Raw genomic sequence first — 24865 nt, forward strand, 5'->3', positions numbered from 1 at the left:
TGGTGCCTCGGTGCGCGCCCGGGATCCGAACCCAGGCCACCAGCATCGGAGCACGCGCACTTAACTACCAAGCCACGGGGCCGGCCCCAAGCTTGGGAAATATTTATGAAATGAGTGAATGAATGCCATCCAGATAATTCCCCAGTTATGCACCACCATGGCAATGAAACTGTCCCAACTATCCCAAGTTGCTATTGGCCCAAGGAAGGGCAGATGTTTCAAGTCCAACACAACTATGCAATCAAATCTGAATGTCCTCATGACGGTTTCGACAACAGGAACGTATTTGTCCTAAGGCTTCTCTGGGGAGAATTTTCTTGGTTGTTGCCCTGGCTTGGTTTTATGTGAATTGTGGAGATCTGTTTAGTGACTTTCCTCATCACTTAAAATTGTTTTCCGTTATCAGTGCTTTCAAGGTTCCCGTTTGGCCTTGGTCTCCTACAGCTTGACCATGTGCAACTGCTGCACCCCGAGGGTGGAGTTGACCCCAAGACCCGGTGTTCAAGTTTTTGAGAACCAGTCTTCCAATTTGATCTTGGTGCCCTATGCCAAGACCAAGGACCCTGTGTCCTCCCTCTTCATTCCTTTAATCAACTGGAACAAGGATGAACCACCAGGACGCTTGATTTTATAATATTAGGTAAAAGCATATCGTTAAAGTAATCGTGCCTTGTGGATGAATTTCAATTTGTCTTGTCTTTTTGTTTGTGAGGAAGATCAGCCCTGAGCTAACATCTGTTGCCAGTCCTCTTCTTTTTGCTGAGGAAGATTGGTCCTGGGCTAACATCTGTGCCCATCTTCCTCTACTTTATATGGGACGCCGCCACAGCATGGCTTGACAAACGGTGCATTGGTGCGCACCCAGGATCCGAACCTGCAAACCCCCAGCCGCTGAAGCAGTGCACGTGCACTTAATCGCTGCACCACCGGGCCGGCCCATGTCTTATTTTTTTAAAAAAAATACTGTCTTTAGAAATCATCCTACTGGGCCGGCCCCGTGGCTTAGCGGTTAAGTGGGCTCACTCCACTACTGGCGGCCTGGGTTCGGATCTCGGGCACGCACCGACGCACTGCTTCTCCGGCCATGCTGAGGCCGCATCCTACATACAGCAACTAGAAGGATGTGCAACTATGACATACGACTATCTACTGGGGCTTTCAGGAAAAAAAGGAGGAGGATTGGCAATAGATGTTAGCTCAGAGCCAGTCTTCCTCAGCAAAAAGAGGAGGATTAGCATGGATGTTAGCTCAGGGCTGATCTTCCTCGCAAAAAAAAAAAAAAAAGGAATCATCCTACCTAAAACCTTTTACAAAAGTGGAAACTGAGGCCTGGATGGAGGAAGAGCCTTAGCCTTCATCAGGACCAGTGGGCCAGGCCAGTGGGGCACTTTACCCACCACCACACTGAGGTTCTTGGCTACTTGGCTGCCAGGCCTGGCTTCAGCTGGGGACTCTGTGATCTTGTGCCAGCCCTTTGACAAAGGCATTTTTGCATCACCAGAACCAGACTGAGGTGGAATTTCGTGGGCAGGAAAATATCTGGCTAAGAGAAAGAGAAGAAGTGTTTCAAGGTATGGTCACCCTTCTCCCTGGCTCTGTGAGGGAAAGGAAGGGCTTGTGCCCAATTATGGTGGCTTATCAGACGATGGGATTTTTATCACCCATGAAAAGGCACCCATGGAGAGGCCTCCTCTCATCAGGAATGTGATTTATGGGCTCTGCAGATGGCTCGTGTTAGCCTCTGCTGGCCTGAGCCATCCCTTGCATGTCTAGGCTGGTGGACAGCAGCTAGGGAGAAGGCAGAAGCACCCAGTGGGGAGAGCTGCTCAGGCCTCGGCACATCTCCATGTGGAGCACCCTGTGATTGCAGGCCGGCCGCCTGGGCTCTGGGGTGCTCAGTGCACCGTCCGAAGCAAGGCTGTCTCATGCTCTCTGGTTAAATGTGCTCATACAAGTAAAGTTCTTAGCACCGTGCCTGGCCCTGAGGTCACTTAGGCAGAGCTAAGATGATTTTCCCGTGCAAGATGAGCGGGTGAAAACAAGTAGGACCACTTCTGGGTGGGAGAAGACTACTGCTCCTGCCCGCTTCACTGTGTGTTGGGAAGAGTCCTATACCTTTCTGGGATCGGCTCGTGACCCACCAGGGGCGCGCACAGGACGCGTTCCGAGTCATTACTTGAGTGAGTTCTGTAACATCCTTGTACCTGCCTGGATGAGAATTAGCAGTCTTTTAAATGTGGTGCCTGAGGAAAAAAATCAATGAAATTTCAAAACCAGCTGGAGCCTGCCTCCCCGGCTTCTCTCCATTTGCCTTGGTTTTTCTTTCATTTTGTGAGCTTCCACTTTGGATCGAGTTCTATGGCTCTGGAGGTTAGGACTGGTTCAGAAGGTTGCCGAGTATAAGGCAAGAAGCCAAGCACACAGAATGTGGCTCCCTCCTTTGAAGGCTGAGCTGGGCTGTGGGGAAGGGACCTTTAGCATGACTGAGGCAGGAATTCACTGCATTGGTGCTCAGCTGGTGGTCGGTACCCTCCTCAGTCATGTTGTGTTGCAGCATCTCTTTATGCTTCCTAAACGGTGATGCTCGGAGCCCCCACCTGAGTGGAAGCCACACTTTGACTAACAAAAACTAGACCTGCTGTGTCTTTGCATCCTCCCCTGGTGCCGCCAAATGGAAGCCTGTGCAGGAATGCCGCCCCACTCTGCCTTCTGGTTACTGAGTTCCAACTGTCTCCTCTCATTCCCCTGGTCAAGAAGTCTTCCTAACCCGCCCACCAAAAGTAAAGGAGTGAAAAATGAAGCCTGTCCACAAGAGCGCATGGTTAGTTAAATGGGACGTAAACAGGCCTCTACTTCAGCAAGTTCGAAAAATACTACCTTGCCCATGTCGGGCACAGAGAGAGAATCTCCCTCTGCCCTTTTCTTTAAGGTTTGTATGGCTGGCCAAATAATTAACAAGACAGGTTAGCAGGAGAAAATAATACCAAGTTTAATAACATGTATACATGGGAGAAACTCAGAAATGAGCAACTCATCCCTCTGTCTAAGCTGCTTGCTTAAGTATTGCAGCTAAAGGCGAGGAGCGTGTTGGGGGTGGGTACTGGCCTGGGACTTCAGAGGGCATGAGGACAATTCTTTTCGGGGTCATCTATAGATAATGTGGTCAGGGAGAGAGAGAGTTTTTGATAAAAGGGGCTTGGTGCCCCTCCCATTGTAACATCTATTTTACATTATCTTTATAGCCATCATGATAGAAGATCTGTTCCAGGAAGGAGCCACGATGTCAAATTCTTTAGGCAGTTAGTGGGGGAGGTCAAATGTCCTTCAGAGAAAACAATCAAGGTAAAGAGATATATTTCAGGGTGGCCAAATTTTGATCTCCCACAGTCCTGCCTTTGAAACTAAAAGTTTCACAGTCCTTTTGAAACTTAAAGTTTCACAGTCCTTTTGAAACTTAAAGAAGTTTCATAGTCCAGAAGCTGAGTTGGTAGATTGTTTCATCTCACTGAACACATTTCTTAGTCCTGATAATAGGTCAGGTCAATTAAGTTCATTTCAGAAGGTGGTGATGCAGGTGGGCTCTCAAGGTTACGCCTATATTGTGGAAGCAAGCAATCAAGTATTTAATAGAAGCATTTCTATGGAAACAAAAGAAAAACAAGGTTAATGGTTGGAGCAAATTGTAAACCAGTTTCTGAGGTCAGAGGACAGCCAGTTAAGATGATTTTTAGATGTCAGCATCAAAGTATCTTTTGCAGTTTAAAATGTCTCTGATGGTGTCGTCAGGTCATCTCTTAAGTTTATATCAAGTCCATCAGCTTCAGTTTGTAAGGCTTCAGGAAAAAGGGCAGGTTCAGTTCTCAGTGATTCCAAATGAAAATGATGGAAAAAAATCAAAAACATTAGTTTGGAGATCTGTAACCAGATATTTTAGGAGACTAGAAGAAATCAGGATCCAGTCCAGTCAACAGATATAAAACAAAAACCTCAAAAGACAACAAAACTAGGATCTAATAACCGCAAATGTATACTAGAGTTTTTACTGAAATATAATTTTTCTCTCTAAAATCACCCTCATTTTTATTAAGATGGCCAAATTAAAACTAACTAGTTTGCAAAATAAGTCTAGTTCCAATAAAGTTGGCCCAGTTATTTACATAAGTACAGCAAGAATAGCAGTTGATCACATAGGCTCTTTTAAATCTGCTTTGCTGGAACTTTTTATAAGGAATCTCAGATTGAACTTTAAAGGTCTCTCGAGGCCAGGAAAGCCAAGCCAAGGATTTTGTCATCAGACTTTGCCTGCAATACCTATAGATTTGGGTGAATTCCTCTCTTCTGAGGTTTCCCCAAAATATTTCGAGGTTCCTTGTACCTGCCAGATAAGTGACATTCTTTGCTTATCCTGGTAAGTGCTGCTTGGAACATAAGGTACCAGGCCAATATTTCCACGTGGCTTTATTCCATAAAGTCCAATCTTCATTCCTCAAAAGCTGTATGGTTATATCGCAAATATGATGTTCCAGTCACAACCTTGGTAATATAACCAGTGTTTCCAATTGTGTCCTGTTATAAGGGGAACAGATTCTTATTGAACTTATGCAAATAACTATATTGCCATGAAAACGACAATACTCACTCACTAAGAGTTTCCAAATTCGAGGGATCAGATAGAGAGAAAAAGGATAAATATTTCAATTTTACTTACAAAAGTATCATTTACCAAATTGTTATGTCATAGCTAGCTCAGGAGAAAAGAGAAAAAGTTTTCCTTAAATCTGAAAAAACAAAACATTAAAAATTCAGCAATACTTCAAATGAAAAATCATAAAAATTATAATCATCTTTATCAGTTCATTCAGTCCTGTGTAATCTATTCTTGATCCCAATCTTTTTGTTAGCAGCTTTATGAAGTTATCAGTCTCTCCATCAGATTTCTGTAATTTTTTACCAAGTTCAGTTTTATGATCAGAAAGTTTGTCACTGGAGTTTGTACTCCAGTGTAAATGTCAGAGTCCTTTCCATGAATTTTTCTGAAGTTGAAACATTTTGCAAAAGCATTAGAGCAAAGAAATAAATCTGTAAACAAGACCTCAAAATGGCAACTGACAGAGAAATTTGGTTAATTTTGTGACGTACAACATTTTAAAATAATAATAACCAGAATTATGACTGATAACCAGAACAGATCAGAATTTCAGTAATGTTATACAATTTTAAAACACCTATATGAATAACATTTACCCACATAATACCACCTAAGCAGGCTTATCATCACTTGTCTGACAATGCTTCCCATGTAATTTAACATACTGAATCAACCTAATAAGTTTAGTATCTTTCTCCTTAAGAGAGCAAATTTCTTTGAGAAGTTCCAGGGCCCTTTGAAAATTCTCAAAGTAAAAAAAAGACTTTATTTAAGATATGAATTTTGGGGAGCTTGTCAAAAATATAAAAAGTCAAAGCAAACAGAGCATTAACAGTCCAAAAAGCCTTAATAGAGAGACCTCAGTCTTTTGAACGTAGGAAATTATTTTAACAAGTTTTTTTTTTTTTTTTAAGATTTTATTTATTCATTTTTTTCCCCCCAAAGCCCCAGTAGATAGTTGTATGTCATAGGTTCGCCTCCTTCTAGTTGCTATACGTGGGACTCGGCCTCGGGTTGGACGGAGAAGTGGTGCTTTGGGGCGTGCCCGGGATCCGAACCCGGGCCGCCAGCATCAGAGCACGCGCACTTAACCGCTAAGCCACGGAGCCAGCCCAACAAGTTTTTTTTAGGCAGACTTACTCAAAGGTAAAGAAAAATCTTTTATAACCTCTTTATCAAGTTCAAGAAAATTATCCTTTTAAGAGAAATAAGACCAAATTATAATTTTGTACCAGCTTACTTCTGATATTAAAACTCATTTACTTAATTAAATTTATTTCAATCTTAGCCAACTTGACCATGCAAAAACTCCTTTTCCAGAATTCCTCTTCCACAAACCTGTAACTTTCTTTTTACATTCAGAATTTGTCCCATGTCTTTCTTTTCCCTCCTAGTACTTGAGGACAAATTTATCTTTCTTAATCAACCAAACAGAATATTTCCATTCTTTGTTCCTTCTTTATACATCTTACTTTCCTTGTACACAGACATATTTTTCTTAATATTTAGTAGGTTCAATCACATATACTAATTAGAAATTTTAACCTTTAGAAACCTTAATTTGTAAGTAAAAACTAAGTAAACCATTATAAACTTTCTTTTACATTAGTATCTTGTGGCTTGGAAAATTTATGAACACTTCATAACTTCTAGAAATATGTTACTTTATAGTACAATCTTTAAATAAAACACATGTTTACCAATAGACCCAAAACACCTTTTAGTTTTCCTGTAATGAAAAGCCAAAAGTAAACAAACGTACATTTAGCAATCAATGTCTAATATGTTATTTGGAAATGATCTAGATACTCAATTGAATTTTTATCATAAAATTTAGCAAAACTCTAAAGTTTTAAGTCACCAAAAAGAGTTTGGAAGCTGTAACCACCATAACACATAATTATTGTTTAAAGTTTATCTAACATTTATCTTTTTTACAACTATTTAGTTATTTCCAATAATTATTTAGATTGCCTACAAGACTTTATAAGACTTTAGGTAAAATTAGCCATCATTTAAATTACTATTTTTGTTAACCAGTTCTATAAAAGAAATAACATCAGTTTTTTTCCTACAAAATTTCATGTAAATTTCATCACCTCTTATACCTTTAAACATAGTTATCATTAAGATTTTTATCAATAGGTCTTGGTCTTCTAATTTTGGACAAGAGAAGCATTCCCAGTCAGACATTTTAAAACATACTCAGGCAAAGTTGATGTAACCTCTTTATATAAAATTAGCTCAAACATTCCAACCTTTATAATCTTATCAACACTTACACTTTTACATGTTCTCAATTCAATTGTAACCTGAGTCAAGGTCTTAAGGTTAGTCAAATTTTTCCCTTCCTTTTTCTGGCCTTAATTCTTAGGTACCAATTAAGCAATTATGTGAGAGCTCTCAAAACCTTTTTTTTTTCTTTCCCCAATTTAGAAGTTATTCCAATTCAAAGGATCCGTTGTCTGGCCAGTGACGAGTAGGATCTTCATTTGTATATTTATTCCAATAGCGACTCGAACCAATAAGCCTTTTTAAGGAAAGACCCGGAGGTAACTTTCCATGCTTAGAATAAATCTTTACCATGGACGCAAGAGGCGTCCCTGGTGAGGGCGCGATGATGTAGCCCCCATGATCCACAGAATTCACTCCCAAAGATATTCAGAGAAAGTAAAGACCTTCGTTGCACAGGCGGTAAGGATGGTGTCTCCGGTCTCCCACAATAGTGTGGGACGCCTCCAGTCACAGACCCGCTAATCTGTGACACCAGGCAGGCGATACTGGAATGGGATTTTTCCAGCACTAACAAGGAATGAAGGTTAAGATGACAAAAGCCCTTATGGACTGGGCCCTTTATGACAAACTCCCCTGAGAGCTTGGCACAGCCGGACAAAGAGACAGTTCGGAAGCCCAGTCTACTCGACTGGCCACCAAGGTGCACTCCGGTAAATGCACTTTCCGTATGGTGGAGACCAAGGAGAATATTCTCACTGGTCAAGTTCTCAGGACACAGAACAAGACAGAGACTACTCTGGGAGGAAAAGGGATCAAGATCAAAACCAAGAGTACTCTACCAAATTTAAACCAAGAGTCACTAAAAGCACAAGAAACTAGTTTCCCAAATATTTTCTCCTGCCAATCTAAATTTAGAAAGAGAAAAAATTCTCACCACTTCCTTCCGCCGGAGCCCGCGGATAGAGATTCCGGGAGGCTGACGTGGTAAGAAGTCTTACCTTTTGCCGGCTTTCGTCAGGCGTTCCCGTATCTCATCATCTGCAGTAGTCCAGGGAGAAGGCAGGTCTTCCAGCCAGAGAAGGCAACTTGCCAGCCAGTGTGGCTCCTGGCGACTACGCCAAAACTGTCGGGCACAGAGAGAGAATCTCCCTCTGCCCTTTTCTTTAAGGTTCGTATGGCTGGCCAAATAATTAACAAGACAGGTTAGCAGGAGAAAATAATACCAAGTTTAATAACATGTATACATGGGAGAAACTCAGAAATGAGCAACTCATCCCTCTGTCTAAGCTGCTTGCTTAAGTATTGCAGCTAAAGGCGAGGAGCGTGTTGGGGGTGGGTACTGGCCTGGGACTTCAGAGGGCATGAGGACAATTCTTTTCGGGGTCATCTATAGATAATGTGGTCAGGGAGAGAGAGAATTTTTGATAAAAGGGGCTTGGTGCCCCTCCCATTGTAACATCTATTTTGCATTATCTTTATAGCCTTCATGATAGAAGATCTGTTCCAGGAAGGAGCCACCATGTCAAATTCTTTAGGCAGTTAGTGGGGGAGGTCAAATGTCCTTCAGAGAAAACAATCAAGGTAAAGAGATATATTTCAGGGTGGCCAAATTTTGATCTCCCACACCCACGACTCATCAGGCCTGTGATCTTGTTATGGTAAAGATCGGGAAGAATAAAAATGAAGGCCAGAACAAAGTCCAAACACAGGTGCTGGAAGCAGAATTGGTCCATCAAGATAAAGACACAAATAATGGGTAGGCAGCATTTATTAGCACATAATATGTGCCAGACAGTGCCAGCTCTGAGGCATTTTCTGATGGGATTCGCACAACTGTCCTATGAGGTTTTCAATAACTAAGACTTATGGGCACCTACTGTATGCCAGGCACTGTTCTATGTTGTGTTAGGAACAAAACAGAACAAAGGAAACAGAGCACCTGCTTTCGTGGGCATGCGGCTAGCAGTGCAGGTAGGTGGTAAGTATTGAAATGCTCCCATTTTACAGAAAAGGAGTCTGCAGCACTGGAAACCCACTGCTGCTCTAAAGGAAGGATACATGTGTTACTTAAAAGAAAAACAGACCTTCTAGAAATCCATCAAGGTCAAAACGTCTGGCTCCACATAATCTCCCTTCTTGAGCAGAAGAAAGAATGCCATGATCAAACGCAAAACTTTGGTTGGCCAAACTTTGACCATGTCCATGCATCAGGTGGAAGGTCTCCTATGCACAATGGAAGATCACGTCCCCAACCCCACAATTGCCAGAATGGGGTGGGGGACTGGGGGGAATGTTTCCTTTACATAAAATGCAAAATTATACCTTCCACTCACAGGTTAACCTCTTCTAATATCATTTAATATCACAGAGATTCTCAGTGATTTCATGATAAAGGAGGAGATGATGTAGTGTACTTTTGACTATGGAACCAAAAGTTTCAAGTTTACTTCACAGGTTTCTAGAGTCTTTTTTCTTTTTTCCTTTTTGGTCTCAGATTTATGCTTCCCTGCCCATAACGTGAGTCAGTATTTTATAGTGGAAATGCTAACGGAGTAGAGGAGCCCGATTCTGGTCTACAGAACCACCAGCTGTTTGTTTTATTTCTCCTTGTGGTGTCATTGGGCTGGCATTAATTACCCGGCTTTCATCCTCTGACAGTAGGAACACAGGATTTTCTTGCCATTGTTTTGACACTCACGGGTTTATAGATGTCACTTGCATCCTCTGAGGAGTGCAGTTTTATTGATCAACAGCCCTGCTGGGGCCCGGGGCTGTGTGTTCCTCTAATGCAAATGCAGTTAGGATTCCAGGGCATCAGAGGGGAGGTCTGAACTCTGCTCAGAAAACTCATGGCATGCATCACAGCGAGGCAGGGGCTCTGAGGGTCCGGCATGGTGCGGTGGAGCCTGGGGAGTAGACCTCATCGGTCCCTCATTTGTGGGTGTTGCTGGCCCTGGTTGGTGTGATGGAGGGCTTGTTAATGGCACATGTGGCCCACCTCTCTTCATGCTGAGCAGCAGCCCCCGTGTGCCCTGTGGGCGGCAGATGCATGGGATGCATCTTGTGATCCCTCTCGCTGCCACTGGGGAGGAAAGATAGATGCCTGGATGCGGGACAGAAGCTGATGGTTGAGCAGCTCTCAGTGGACTCTGAGCAGCAGAGGAAACAAGACTGAACTTGAAACCAGCAACCACGTCACGCTTGGCAGGTTGAGGGCTGATTGAGAGGCCAGAGTGGAGACCTGCCTCCTGAGAGCTGGAAATGCCTACTAGGAGGACAGAGCAGAAGGGCCACAGTTCCTCGTTTCCCCGTTACTAAGCTCTTAGTGTTACTTAGTTTTTCAGTTAGCTGTCAACAATGGGAAGCATGATGTATGGTGTGCCAGCAGGCTGAAAAACAGTGAGCAACTCCCATTTCTCCAGCACCTCCAGGCTGCCAGATGTTGTGCTAGCACTTTCCGTACATCATTGCGTCCCGTCCTAAACACTGTGAGGTGCAGGCACTAGCAGCATTATTCCTATTTTGCAGACAAGGAAATAGTCATACAGCTGGTAATTGGGGGTCCAGGGGTCCCCATCTGACTCAATTCTGTCAGTTAATAGGATTTAAAAGAACTGTGGAAACTAAAGTGGATGATTTTAAGCTATAACCTGTAACATACTAACTACCCCCAATTTTCATTCTAAACACACTGACTACCGATAATACTAATTATAAATAAGAGTATTGGTTAGCATACAAGAGTAAATGTGTATTTTATTGGTATGCCTCTTATTTATTGAGACTCTGTGGAATGCACTAGTATCTAGACTGATGAATTCTCATCTTCTGGAGACAGAATAGACCTCCTCACATTCCCTTGTCAGCAGTAGGTTAGGTTTGATTTTTCCTGGAGCAACAGAATGGGGTCTAGTCTCTGGAAGTGGTCCTGGCCTCTGGGCCAGTTGGGAGTGAATGTCCCCAGGGAACTGAGCTGGAGGGAGAAGGCTACTTTGACTGGAAGAGAGGGATTAAGAATGGGAGTGTATTTTCTGAAGGAAGTGACCCAGACACACCAGAGACGGTTGGACAGAGGGGAAGGTGACCAGTTGCGTGGCCAGCACCCACCAGGAGGGAGTGATGAGTGACTGGATCCTAGGTCTTCCTACTGAAGCTCTTAGCCCGCTGTAGCAGTGTGATGCCTGTTTCCCATGTGCTGGGCTCAGGCTGGCGTCCCAGGTGGCTCCTGACTGTGGTTTCTGGAGGAGCAAACTCCCCTGGGGCAGGGCCTTCTGGTCAGGCTCTGGCAAATGGATGGGCACACTTAAGCAGTCTGCAGTAGCCGGCAACCCACTAGACTCCCCTCATTTTAATAGAAATGTGTTTTCCCAAGCCATCTTTAGTTAGAAAGCATTCCTCAGTTCAGATCTGGAAGGCCAGTTACTTCTCTTTCCAAGAGATTGCCTTTTTAAATGAATTCTTCATATTAAATTCTACAAACTTAAGTAGGATTCCTTCTTGAAAGTAGGTAGAGAGAAAGAACATATTTCATCTTACTCAAATTATAATGATAAATCTGGTTAACATTGGGCCATTTCTTTAATGCCAGGTGCTTATTTTGTTGTTGTTTGTTTCTTTGTATACCTTATTTAATTATCCCAACAGCTATGAGAGGGATTGTTATTATTGTACCCATTTTGCAGATTAGGAAAATAAGGTCCAGAGGGGTCGAAGTGACTGGGTAAAGTCACACAACTGGCAGTGGCACAGGCTGATTCCAAAGTCCCTGCTTTTTACCACCATGATAAACTGATACTCTCAAGAGCTAATCTTGCTTCTAAAGAGGTGGGTCTGTACCACAGACATGCTTTAAAATGTTTGAGAGGAATGGTCCCATTAACTTAGTGTTGGATTATCCATTTCTTTCACTTTCAACCAGAGGCCACTGTGTCTGAACCTGAGACTAAATGTGAATGTGTAAAGCGAGCTCTCTCTGCAGTGGGTCATCTTGGCGTCATCCCAGCCTCAGAGCTGGGGTGGGACTGGTCCGTTGGGGGATAGAACAGTGTTGTCTTCAAACTGTCTTCCTCTGCAGAGTGGCTTCAGGGGCACCACAGACATTTGATGTGAATTTGACTTTAAAATACTTTCTAGCTATTTGGGAACTAATAAAAAGCCTCTTGAACGTTCACATCTGTGCTTTACCAAATTTTGACACCCTGGGGATCATTGGGCAGTTTTAACCTGCAGATCTAGGAGTACAGATTTTTTTGGAACTGCACATTTCTATAAAAACGTCACGCATGTGTCACTCATTAGCAAGGGTAGACCTCAACACTGTTGGTTATTTAGAAAAATCCCTCCTGCACATTCCAGCCTTGTCTGAGCAGATGCGTTGTTGGGCTACGCACAAAGGAAGGCTGGGCAAAGCCCAGGCTCGCCTTGCATGGATGGCGGAGTCCATGGGGAGGAGCAGGTTAAGGAAAAACCCGTCCGACCACATTCATATATTTGAGCGCGGTCAGGGATGCCAGCAGGTGTTGCGTGTTGTTTGAGATTAAACTTTGAAATAAAAATTCTTGCTGCTTATCTTCCAGATGAGTTGAATATGGAAGCCATCCTAAGATGATGGGGCAGGCTAAGATTTTAATGTTTTATATAAACCAAAGGCACTGGCACTGGAGCAATTTGATGTCACTTTTTTTCTCTTCATCAAAACAGTCTCACCGTTCTCACTGCTGGCCTCTAGACCATATCCATTTCCCAAACTTGATCTTTTAAGATGCATTTTTCTGGCTGATAAAATCTGTTTTTTTTTTTCTCTGTCATATATAGGGAAACCACTTAATATCTCACTGGAAAAAAAGGGAGGTGGCTGGTGGGCCTGTGATGCATCCTGTGATGCTTCCCCTGGTTCAGACTTTGAGCTGAGGGAATCTGATTTATCAAGTCTGAACCTTCAGCCTTAGGTTGCCTCCTTGGGACTGTGAGGAATCAGCATTTGGCTCCAGGGAACGCCTGGGATGGAGCCTCCCGAGTTGGCAGTTGGAGCTGGGAGCCAGACCGGGGCGTCCTAGAAGGAACCCAGGGGAGCGCCCCACTCTGGTCTTTGGAAGAGGCAGGGGCAATGCATCAAAAAGGCAGAGGACCCAGAAGGCAAGAGTCTTAGCACGTGAGGTTGCTAATTGCGCTTTAATAATAGTCAGGAGTGCGGAAAAGGCCAGTGTTCACACTGAACGAGATGCGGGCTCTGCATCAGGCCACGCTCTGCTGGGCCTTGCCAAGTTCCCTAGGCTGGCTGGCTGCTTTTCTTTCCTTTTTTTCCATCTGTGACATCTGCTCGGTGCTTGTCCCTCCTGTGATACCGTACCCCTCGCAGCTGTGCAGACCTCCGCTCTGCGCTGGTGCATGGAGTGCCCTGAGCATACGGCCTTTTTGATGTGTGATAAAACAGAACCGAGCCACGGGGGTATGACGAGTGAAGGCATCAGAATATCAATTAACCTGCTCTGAACAAAGCTGCAGCACCAGAGTGGAGCAGACAGTTCACTGAAGTGTCGGGAAGATGGATAAGGTATTCTAATTAGGGGTTGACTGACACCTCCGCATCCAGCCACTCCTGGAAGTCAGACCCACGAACCTCACGAGTGTCCCACCATGGCAGTGGTCGGATGCTATTTACTGATTTATGACTTCTTGCTTTGCCAAAATTTGCAGCCATTAACTTGTTCTCAGCCAAAATTGCTGTTTCCCCTTGAAAGTGTGGTCCATTTTGCAACTGGGCAGACCCTCTATAAACGCAAGAGCCCTGGGAAAGAAGACCTTTTCCCAGCACTAAGCCTCGGGCTTCCATCTTCAGGATGCCCCTGACCAACAGTCCCTGACAGTGGAATTGGTCACTGTGCCCTTCCTTTCCAGGTGGACCGACGTGGACTGACTTGGGCTGGTGCAGGGGTGAAGGGTCTCCATGGCTGCCTTCCCCATAGAGTGTGGGGCTGTGCTAAGTAGGGTACAGGGGGGTGCTGTCCAAAGGGGTCCCTCAGGGACCTCGTTTCTTAGTACTGTCATATCACCCCCTGAGTGTGAAAGAGCAGACCTGGAGAGCTGGTGGCCTGAGATGCACGTCAGAACCCCCTACCTTCTTCTTCTTTAAATTTAACATCCGCACCAGAGAGGCTAGGCTAATTAGGAAGATGTTCCTCATTTTGCTACATTTTTTCTGTGTAATTGGAAGGCCCACTTTCTCCAGTGAGAAGTTGGTGAGAGCTGTTCCCCTGAATAGTTCTAAAAGCTTTGGACCACATACTGATATCAGCTGCAGACTTATGGGCGAGATTATAATGCTTGCTCAGTAATGCAATATTAAAAGCGGAGGCCTTGGTGCTGAGCGAAGGTGGAGTTCCAACCTTCTTTCAGCTTCAAAAAATGACTCGAAACAGAATTACCAGCCTTTGTCCTAGAAGAAGCAATTGGTGGGCTCCCAACCCCTCCCCTCCAAATAAAGAAAAATAAAGGCATCTGAATGTAGCTAAAGTTCAGAAAATTTTGGTTCAGCTTGCAGAACTGGAAGTGAGGGAGCTCTCAGACGCCAGTCTCCTGGTTCCTGTGGCGGTGCTCACATCTGTAGATGTTTGTGCTTTTTAAGAGCTGCAGCCCAGCGCCTGGCTGGCTATAACAAGGACTTGAGGGAGCAAAAGGCTGTTAAAATTTTTTTTGCACTTTTGCTTCATTAGTTCTAGAAACCAGGGGCTCTGTGGCTGCACGTTTTTCTGCATAATTTAAGAAATTAATGAAAGCATGCCTGGTTTTTCCAACACTCTTTACTCCGTAAATTTGTTCAGCTTTTTTTTTAACTGTCAGTTGAGGCTGTTGGAACTTAAATATTTTAATATTGAAATGTAGGCCCTTTTTTTTTTTTTTTTAAAGCAAGACATTTCTTGCCTTCACCCACACGGTGTTCTGTAAATCGAGTGTTATGGGGTATGTGTGACCTTGAGTCTGAGTTCACCCCATCAGTCCATCCTCTGACCTTAAAGCAACTGAGTTCTCATAATGACTCAGAGGGAGGGGTCTATGGCAAGGGGGGATCCCTTCTGGGAGCCAGTGTCAGAAACCTCGCTTCAGCTTGTGGTTGTCTGAGCCCCCTCACTGCAGAAAGGAAGCCTGGAGAAGCAATTTGCCGCTTTATTTCACTCTTCTGTATTTCAGTTTATCTAATTTATCTGGATAGCAAGTCAAAAGCATTAAATATTGTGGGGTGTGTGTGTAATTCTAAACTCATGGGACTTTAGAAATTGTTTAGTAACATTGTCGAGGGACATTAAAAAAACAGTTTAAGAAAACGGGAAGATAATGTGTTGACTTGATATTGCAAAAATGTCAATTCTTCATAAATTCATCTACACATTTAATGTCATTCCAAAATCCTAGTAGAATTTCTGTTTTGCAACTTGACAAGATATTTCTGCTGCTTACCTGGAAGAACAAATTTTTGAAAAAAAGACAAAGCTGGAGGAGTATGTCCTATTAGATGTAACAATAAATTATAAACCATAATTGGTATAAGGATGATACAAGAGTCTACAGGCAGAAAGATGCCAGAGCCCACGTGATATCAGCAGTTAGACTGTGATAAAGAGTGACATCCAGAGGGGAAAGGATGGGCTGCTTCAAAGATGACGTTGGGCTAGTTGGTGAGCCACAAGGAAGCAAGCTAGATCACAGCCTCATATCATTTTCTAAATAAAATGTGGCTCTATTACCTGTTTACATGTAAAGAGTAAAACCGTAAGAGAACACCGTTTAAATGCAAGTGAATATTTATCAGCTTTTACAGTGGGGAAGCCCTTTTTATGCATCCACACAACGCCAGAATCCAAAGAGGACAGACAGCACTGATTGTTTTGGCCAAAACTCCAGTGTTAGAAACAGCCTCCGACACAAAATTAAGAGGCCAAAGACAAACTGTGGAAAACGTTGGCAACATTGTTTGCCTCAAAGGGTCTGTGGTAGTGTTTGCCAAATAGGCTAATGTTCTTATTATGTAAAGAGTTTTCGTAAATAAATAAAATGATACAGCCCCAAGGGGAAAGTGGATAGATAGTATGAATGAACATTTTGAAAAAGAAAAAAATTCAAATAGCCAATAAACATATGGAAAAAATATTGGTCCTCACTATTGATCAAAGAAATGTAAATTCAAACAGCAATGGTATACTCTTTTGCTGGACAGATTTTCCCCCATGATAATGCCTGATGTTGACAAAGATGCAGGGAAACAGGTGACCTGCCATTGCATTTATAAACTGGCCCAGCAGTTTTGTAGAGGGATGTGGCAAAATGTATCAAAAGTCACAAAAGAAGGTATCACCTTTTAGAAATTTATCTCCGGGATATTCTATGTGCATCAAGATGTATTTGCAGTGTTTTTTTTATAATGGTGAAAAACTGGAATGAAACTAAATGAGCAACAATATGGGATTCGTTAACATTCGGCAGGTCAATTCACTCAATGCCTGGCAGCTATGAAAACTTACAGGAAAGGAGTATTTTGTGACGTGGGAAGATGTTCATGAAATGTTTTTGCTAAATGAAAAGAACAGACTACAAAAGAGTATGTACAGTGTGATTCCTTTTTGTTTCTACCAAGAAAAAAGATATCTGGATGTGAAGCTGGAAGGAGATATATCAAAATGTTAGTAGTGGCTAGTATGGTTCAGTGGTGTTACCAGTGACTTGCACTATTATTTCAGCTTTTCAGTATTTTACACATAGTGTATGATTGTGTATTACTTTCACAGTTGGACTTAAAGAGTTAATAAAAATAAATCTGAACCAATTCCCTAGCTGTACCAAGAAGAGGCTGATGTCTGAAGGATTTCAGCCCTATAACAAGTTTGCTACAGAACAGAAACTTGAACTCAGGTCTCTTAATGCTTCGTTTGGGGCTTGTTCTTAAGAAAAGTGGAATTTTGTTTTGACAGCAGTGGTTCCTTGTCCCAAGAACCTCATATCTGAGAAACTCTCTTTAGGTAATAATTGAAAATGTGGAGAGAGCCATATGCACAAAGATGTTCCTCATGGTGTTGTTTATGATAATGCGAATTGTTAGCAGTTGAAATGTTCAGTCATGGGGCGTGGTTAAGTAACTGTGGCATGCTCCCTTGGTGGAACGTTGTATAGCCGTTGAAAATGGTAGCAATGAAGAGGTGCCGATATGAAAAAGTGCTGTGGTAGCTAGAACGTGATGGAAAAAATCAGGACATAAAATACATGTGTTATGATTATAATTACATACGTAAGATTCAGAAGGGAATAGAATAGGAGAGTAGTTGTTAAGTAAGGGTCATGTGGCTATCCGAAACATTGATTTTCTTTTGTCTTAAAAGTTTCAGGCTTTCTATTAAGCCCTTATATTCCTTTTATAATAATTCTAAAAAATCTTAAAAGTAAAAATAGATGAGCACCTTTCCAAATTCTTTGCCTAGGGCTGGATCCTGGATGGCATCCCTGAATCTCGGGAGCAGGCTCTGATGATCCAGACCCTCGGGATCACCCCCAGACACGTCAGTGAGTAGCCCCCTGTGGGCCCTCCCACTAGAGCTATAGTCCCCAGACCCCATGAGTGAGCACCTTGCTCTGTATCCAGCTCCACAGTGCCCACCCTCAGCCCAGGCACCATCTGAGAGGGGGTTTTGATGGGCCTATGACGCAGCAGGAAAGAGGAGGATGGCGTGATCAAAGTTTTCATAAAGCTAAATGCATTTGGGGATTGTTTTTAGAAAAGTGGGGTTTCGTTTTGACCTTAGTGGTTCTTTGTTCCAGAAATCCCAAGTCAGACACTCTCTTTAGGAAATAGTCCCAAATGTGGCAAAAGCATCATGCACAAGGATGTTCCTCACGGCATTATTTATGATAGTGAAAACTGTTAGCAGTTGAAATGTTCGAGTATGGCCTGTCCTCTGTCCTGAGACTGTGGCCTTTATGTTATGGTGCTGAGAAGACCTTTCTTTTAAGGGATTCTTGGGGATGGGAGATGGTGGTTGTTTTAATGTCATTATACAGCAAAAGAAACATGAGTTATTGGTTTATGAGGTTCCAGTGTCTGGAATCCGCTGCCCAACATGCCTGGTTTTGCCCTTTTCTTCTCTACCCAGTCGTGCTGAGTGCTCCAGACACAGTCCTGATTGAGAGAAACTTGGGGAAGAGAGTCGACCCTCAAACTGGAGGTACAGTTATCTCCACTCCCCATCCCCCCACCCATCATTTACTGAGCACTTACCTCACTCTGCTCTGGGCACCTGCAGAGGGGTACGTGAGAGGTTGCACAGGCAAGCGCAGGGTCAAATGCCACAGGCTGAGCTCTCTTCATGTTGAGCTGGGTCTTGAATACCAGGCGGTTCAGCAGGGGGGCCAGGTGCCCTTGACCTCCAGGCTCAGGCTTTGGTGGCAGATAGATCTGGATTTGGGGATCCTGACTCTGCCCCTTTCCAGCTGTGTGACATGGGACAAGTTGCCCAACATCTCCAAGACTTGGTTTTCTCCTCTGTACATGGGGAGGAAAATACTGAGACCTACCTTATGATCTGATCGCTGGGAGGATGAAACAAGAGCTGCAGGTGGGTCCTATCAGAGCCCCTGGCACTGAGTAAGCGCTCGGATCGTCACAGCTGCCCTTCCCGCTGTGCTGAGTAGTGTCATCATTTTCTTGTTGTTAACAGTAATGGAAGAGCCGGCCCAGAGCCGGAGCGCAGCCTGCACCGCTGGGGTAGATGAATGGCTGGGGATTCGCAGGCTCTGGCCTCCAGGACGGCAAGCTCCCAGCCAGATGCAGTGGCGTCCTTGGCAGCCACTGGGCAGGTGACTGTAACTGCATCCCTCTCTCCTTGCAGAGATTTATCATACCACCTTTGACTGGCCCCCTGAGCCTGAAATCCAGAACCGACTGATGGTGCCAGGGGGCATCTCGGAGCTGGAGACAGCAGGGAAACTGCTGGAGTATCACAGGAACATCGTCAGGATCCTCCCCTCGTACCCCAAAATCCTGAAAGTCATCAGTGCCGACCAGCCGTGCATGGATGTCTTTTACCAGGGTAAACACAAACGGGCAGCAGGTTCACCGTGCGCCTCGACCCTCCTCACCCCAATGTCTGTTCATCTGGCGGCAGCCAGCGTCCAGGATGTGCTTGCGACCCTGGAGTCAAGTCATGGTCCCTGCCCAGAAACAAGTGTGGGGTCCCTGAGAGTGGCGCACTTGGGGAACCTGGGCTAATGTCCTACACTCCTGCGTGGTCAGCAGATTTGACAGTGATGGGGTGGGGCGAGGAGAGGCGAGGAGCGGGGTGGCAGGGACTTGGTTCTGCCCTGACAGTGAGGGAGAAAGAAGAGAAAATTTATAAAGTTTAAAACAAACAAGCCCCACCACCACCACCAAAAAAAACAAAAAAAGCAACATAACTCAGGTGTTGTGAATCCATGTAGAGCAGGGATAAGCAGCCAGACACTCGGCACTGCACTGCCATCTGGAGCAATAACACGTGTCCACAGCAGCTTCCCAGAAACTGCTGAAGCAGGCGTGTGTGTGTGTGTGTGTGTGTGTGTGGTGACGATGACGACTGAGCCCCGAGACTTTGGAGCCAGCTGACCTGTGTTCAAATCTCAGCCCCACCACACATCCGCTGTGCAGTCTTAGGCAACCCTCCTAAGCCCTCTGAGCCTCAGTTTTGTCATCCTTAAAATGGAAACAAAAAATCCTGCCTTCCTCACAGGCTTACATGGGATTCTGCAAATCATGTGTCCGCAGCTGCGAGCCCAGGAGCAGGTGCAGAGAAACGGCTCAGTAAACGTCAGACGCTATTGTTGTCGTCATGATTCCGCATGCTGTCCAAAAAGGCCAGGGAAAGTTAGAATAATTCTCTCCTGAAGCAGCTGAATTATAATTTCTTTAGGTCTCGCTGAGCTTCGGTTGTCTCCAAGGCTAGTGTTCCCGTTCCATGCAATGCTAGGTAAATGACACAATAAAATATCACCGCAGGTATTGAAGATGCTCGACAGTTTACAATGGCCTTTCTTGGTATATTCTCTCCAATCTCTTCAAGAAAAGTTTGGTTTTGGTGGGATGTGGTTCTGAGCTCCCTGCATGGGCCCCCCACCATCCCCCACCTGCTCGTGGGCTTGTTGCGCGAGTGGCTTTGTGTTGCTGAGAGCCCGGAAATGGCACGGCCTCACTCTCCAAAGGGGGTCAGCCAGCCACCAGGTGGATGTCTAGAAACTGATGCTATTTTAAAAAATGCCAGGCTCGGGGATGGCTTATAATTTTCCAGTGATTTTGCATCTCGGAAGGGTCTTTAGTAGCAAATGCTGTGCTCTGCTGATAAACAACCACAACATTTATCTTATGCCATGATTCTGAATTTACACATTAATTACTTCCAAATTACTTAATTAAATTTAAAAGTTCATATGATTGTTCATAAAGAATTCATGCCTGGAATTGTAAATAAAAATGTGAGTGTCTGAATATTAATTATTATTAATTAATAATGCAGAGAGATAAATTGAAAATTGGAATGCAAAATTCTCTCTGTGTTGTTTTTTAAATCTCTCTGCAGTGCATCCAGCAACCACATATTTTTAAAAAGAATAATTAGATGTTGAGACTGTCTGGGGGATCATTACTTCTAATTAACTTAGTTGCTTACTGTAAATTAGGCGTCATTTGTAAGCAGGCTGCTTTGCCTGTAGTATTTGTGCTCTTCAGATGTGCCAGAGCACGGAAAGTCTGAGGATAAAGAGAACCGTGCCTGAACTGCTTTCTCCGGGTTATTCTTACTGGTGGAAAAGGTTACCCAGGGCAGTGGGTTTGGGAGAGTTGCCCCAGCCCTGCCAGCTTTCTGTAAAATGGGGACGAGAATACATCCCTCATGGGACTGTTGCACCGATCAAATAAGATAATGCCTATGGAGTATTTAGCTTAGCAGTTAATACATGCTAGCGATGATGAGCTTCACAACTTTGAAGTCAGTCGATTCACTTACTGTGCCTTTAGTTCTAAACTGAGGGGGATTATAGTTTCTCGAATGATCCTTCCAATTAAACAGTCCTACAAAAATTCAAGAGTTCAAAATCTGCACAATGATCATAGGCCAGGGGTTCTCAATTTTGTCGTGTCCCCCCGCCCCCGACTCCGGGACATTGGGCGATGTCTGGAGACATTTGTGGTTGTCACAACTTGGGAGTGTGCTGCTGGCACCTGGTGGGTAGATGTCGAGGATGTGCCCAAAATTGCCAGAGTGCAAGGTTGGCAAACCCTGCCGCACCTGTCGACGGTTTCGGCGAGGCCCGGTTCCTGAAGGCTCAGCCCCCAGCCCAGGGAGGAATCCATCCGAAGGCAGGAAGGTGTCACCGGGCTGCCCACGGCTGACCTTGCACAGGATGGTCTGAGTCCTTGGCAGGAGGCAGGCCTGGGGAGGGAGACCCCGTTTTGATGCGAGCGGCTGGGGATCTGGGCCTCAGCCGGCGGGCAGCTCCTCTTGTCACGTGCTGACTGGCTGACCTTCCACGGCCCCCTCAGTCAGCTCACACACTTCCTCGTCTGGGCTCGGGTGGGGGTGACCTGGTTTGATGTTCAGTAGATTTTGGTATCCCGTGCCCCCCACGGTGCGGTCGCCTCAGTGTTAGAGATGCTCACTCCTGTCTCCGCACCTCTTTGTTCATCACGTGCCTGGGGCACACTACAGGCCTGCCCGTGCGGCTGCATCCACCCGCTCCCGGGACCTATTTGATCACTGCCTCTTTGGAGACTCGAAACAAAGTTGGTGTCACCGGAGTGCCACTGCAAATTATTCTCCACCAATTCCTGAGTCCTTTAGAAGTCCCTGCGTGCTAGGCCTCCGCGTGGCCTGATGCATTTATCAAAGCCTGCATCTGACACTAGGAGACTGGCCCAGTCCCGGGGCTTCAGGTTAGGGGCTCACCCCAGACTCAATATGGAAACATCTCAACCCAATAGTATGCATCCTGTGTCCTGGGACCAGCCCCCCAACAACACACCCAGCCCCGCTTCAGCCAGGAGGGAGCACGTGCCACACTCGCTGTGTTTAGAGGAATTCCAGGGTGGTGCTCAGAGGGTGGCTTCTGTGGATTCATTGCCCTCTCCTCACCTTGGTGCCCAGGCCTGAAGCATAATTCCTTCCCCCGCAGCTTCGGCCTGTGGCCGCTCGGCTGACGCACAGAGGGTTTCCATGGTGCTATAAAAGAGAGAAATAATTACTGCCGTTAAAAGAGCCCAAGCACAGGTGTTGTAAGCTGGTTTCCCTTTCTTTAGGACCTGGCTTTATTATCCTCACATCCTCTCTTTCCAGCTCTGACCTATGTCCAAACCAACCGTCGATCTAATGCCCCGTTCACCCCGAGGGTGCTGCTTTGCGGGCCCGTGGGCAGTGGGAAGAGTCTGCAGGCTGCTCTCCTGGCCCAGAAATACGGCCTCGTCAACGGTGAGTGCCCCGGCAGCCACCTTGCTTCCAGAGCCTTCCCCTGTCTGCTGCCCTCTCAAGCTTTCCCGTTTTATGGGGTGGTGAGAAGGAGACCAGTATCACTTCTCTTTCTTGCTCTCTGCTCTGAACCATTTTCAGTTAGTCCATCTTTGCAGGGATAAGGATTTCTCCTCCCGAAGAATATTGCCATGAAAACATTAACCAATAAAAACATGTCCACAGCCCAACGAGCCGGAACAATTTCTAGTCATCATTTTTTATATCCTTTGGAGCAGTGGTTTTTCTGTGCTGTGCACCAGAGGAGCTTCGTCCAGCCCCTGCAGTCTCCCATGAAACTGCAGCTCTCGCATAATATGGATCTGCTGTTTATTTATTTTCTGTGGTCTCGTTTGGCTCCCCAACCCAGGTCAGCGTGTTTACAGGCAAACAATTTCTGAACCAGAGGAAGACTTCTCTCTCAGCACAGTTTCAATAAATATTTTACCAGGAGGAGAGAAAATATTGAAATCCGTTCTCCAGGTCTTTCCCGGGGTGGTCCCAGGTGGTCTCGGATGCCAGCCTGCCTTCAGGAGGATAAAGGGCTAGAAAGGAGGAGGAAGCTGTAGCAGACACGCAGGGCAGCTGGAGGGAGCGCAAGGCACTGCCCCGCAGTGTTCCACAAGCCTGAATAACCTCTGTTTACCAAGAAAATACAAGACCTGTACCCCTAAATATAGAAATATGCATATATATCGCCAAATTATACATACACACCATGCAGATATATGTGTATCCACACACATACACACACACAAATATGTATATATATACCACCCCAGAAGGATGAAACTTTGAATAAAAATGCTTTTCAGTTAGTTCTCCTCCAACTTAAAATTCCAAAGCCACTGAGACTAGCCAGGAATCAATGACAAAACTCATACCCACTAAATGACGATAGAGAACTGAGCAATTATTCTAATTCACATGAAAGAATACTAATAGTAGTATTGGTGTTTTAATAAAAATACTCAATAGTGGTATTCTGACTTGATGAGTATGGAAAAATAGTCTGGACGCTTTTGGATAAAAAAATGATTTTGCTTGCATCACTGTTTTTTTTTAAATAATGGAACTTTTCAGATAATTTCTTCTCTTTTTGATTTTCCCTCTTAAGAGTATTATGAGACTGAATTTTGGGTGGCTTCTTTGTTAAGAATGAGCAGCAGTCTACTTGCAGTTGCACCCACATGTTTATTTAAGTGTCTGCACCGACTGTTATGTGAAGGGACGTGAAGAGTTATAGTGAGAAGAGCCTTAATGGCAGAGGGAGGGTCCGAAAAATACAGCAGCAATACCTTAATATAGCTCAGGGCTTTATTTAACTAATTGTCACTGTGCCATTGTTTATGCAGACAGTTTCATTCAAGAAAAATATTTTTTAATTTAAATTGTTTTCAGTACACCAATCATGAAGAAATGAAATTACCAGCCTAGATATTTCCAAAAATGAAAATAGAAAAGCTCATCATGGTTTTTGCTTTGTAACAAAAGAGCCATTTGGGGGCTCTTTTTGATAATTGAGCATTTGGAGACTAACTCAGAAAGTTCACATTTCTCAAAGGTGTTCTTGATAAATACGAGACATCATGAGAATTCAGTAAACTGATTTAAGGGACCTGCTGTTGGCAGAGGCAAGCACTGCGCTGTCTGTTGAAGTCTCTCTGCAGAGGCCTGTCTGCACCCAGAACTGCCTGCCTCCATTGCCGTTGCCTGGCTTGGTTCTCATCTCCACGTTAGGAACCTTTAAGCCGTGGGAAAACATCTCCAAACAAACAACCCAACATTCACTCCAAGAAGGTTGATTGAAAGACTGCCGTTTACAGTTGGTAGGAATATAAACGGGCACAATTCTTTGAAAGATAAAAGCCACTATTGATTGAAAAGCTAACTTTGCAAATTCTTTGGCCCAATGACTTTATACTCCCAAGATTTTATTCTACTGAAACACTCAGATACTCAACGAGATGCGAAGGATGCATAATGAAAAATAGAGGCAACCCCAAACTCAGTTCGTAAGAGGATTAGTTAAGTGACGGTAAACCCATATAGTGGAGTCATAGGCAGCTATTTTAAAGAAACCTGTAAATTAACTTGATGTCCGTGATGTGTTGTTAAATGGGGGAGGGGCGGAAAGCAAGTCACTCAACAGTGTTCACAGGATCATCTCATTTTTGTTTAAAAAAGTGTGTCAGTCTATGCTCAGAAAAAATCTGAAAGAACCTCAATACACCAAACTGGTTATCTCTGTAGAGTGGTGTATTATACAATTCTGATTTTTTTTTTTTTTTTGCAATAAGCGTGAATTTTCTAACCAGAAACAACCATGAAGAATTTTATTAAAATGTTATTAATATTACTCATTGAGTGCCTACTTCATTGGGTACACAGATAGGGCAAATGTAGAAAAAATAAGAAAGGAACTTAAGGGTCCAGGTGGTCACTGCCAGGCAGGGAGAGAGGGGTGAGCAAA

The 24865-nt window shown here is 44.4% G+C and overlaps 1 protein-coding gene across 6 annotated transcripts in view; it reads left to right on the plus strand.

The window, feature by feature from the left end:
- Positions 1-24865, plus strand: part of AK8 (adenylate kinase 8) — a 130459-nt gene that overhangs the window by 29518 nt on the left and 76076 nt on the right. For all 6 annotated transcript variants that reach the window (XM_004423607.3, XM_087418868.1, XM_087418867.1 and 3 more), the window contains 4 exons: positions 17350-17431; positions 18019-18090; positions 18754-18954; positions 22225-22356. In XM_004423607.3, coding sequence (XP_004423664.2) covers positions 17350-17431; positions 18019-18090; positions 18754-18954; positions 22225-22356 — 487 coding nt within the window. The remainder of the gene's footprint in view (positions 1-17349; positions 17432-18018; positions 18091-18753; positions 18955-22224; positions 22357-24865) is intronic.

Source organism: Ceratotherium simum, chromosome 29 (genome assembly GCF_057802395.1).
Source record: "Ceratotherium simum simum isolate JZ-2026a chromosome 29, ASM5780239v1, whole genome shotgun sequence".
NCBI lineage: Eukaryota > Metazoa > Chordata > Mammalia > Perissodactyla > Rhinocerotidae > Ceratotherium > Ceratotherium simum.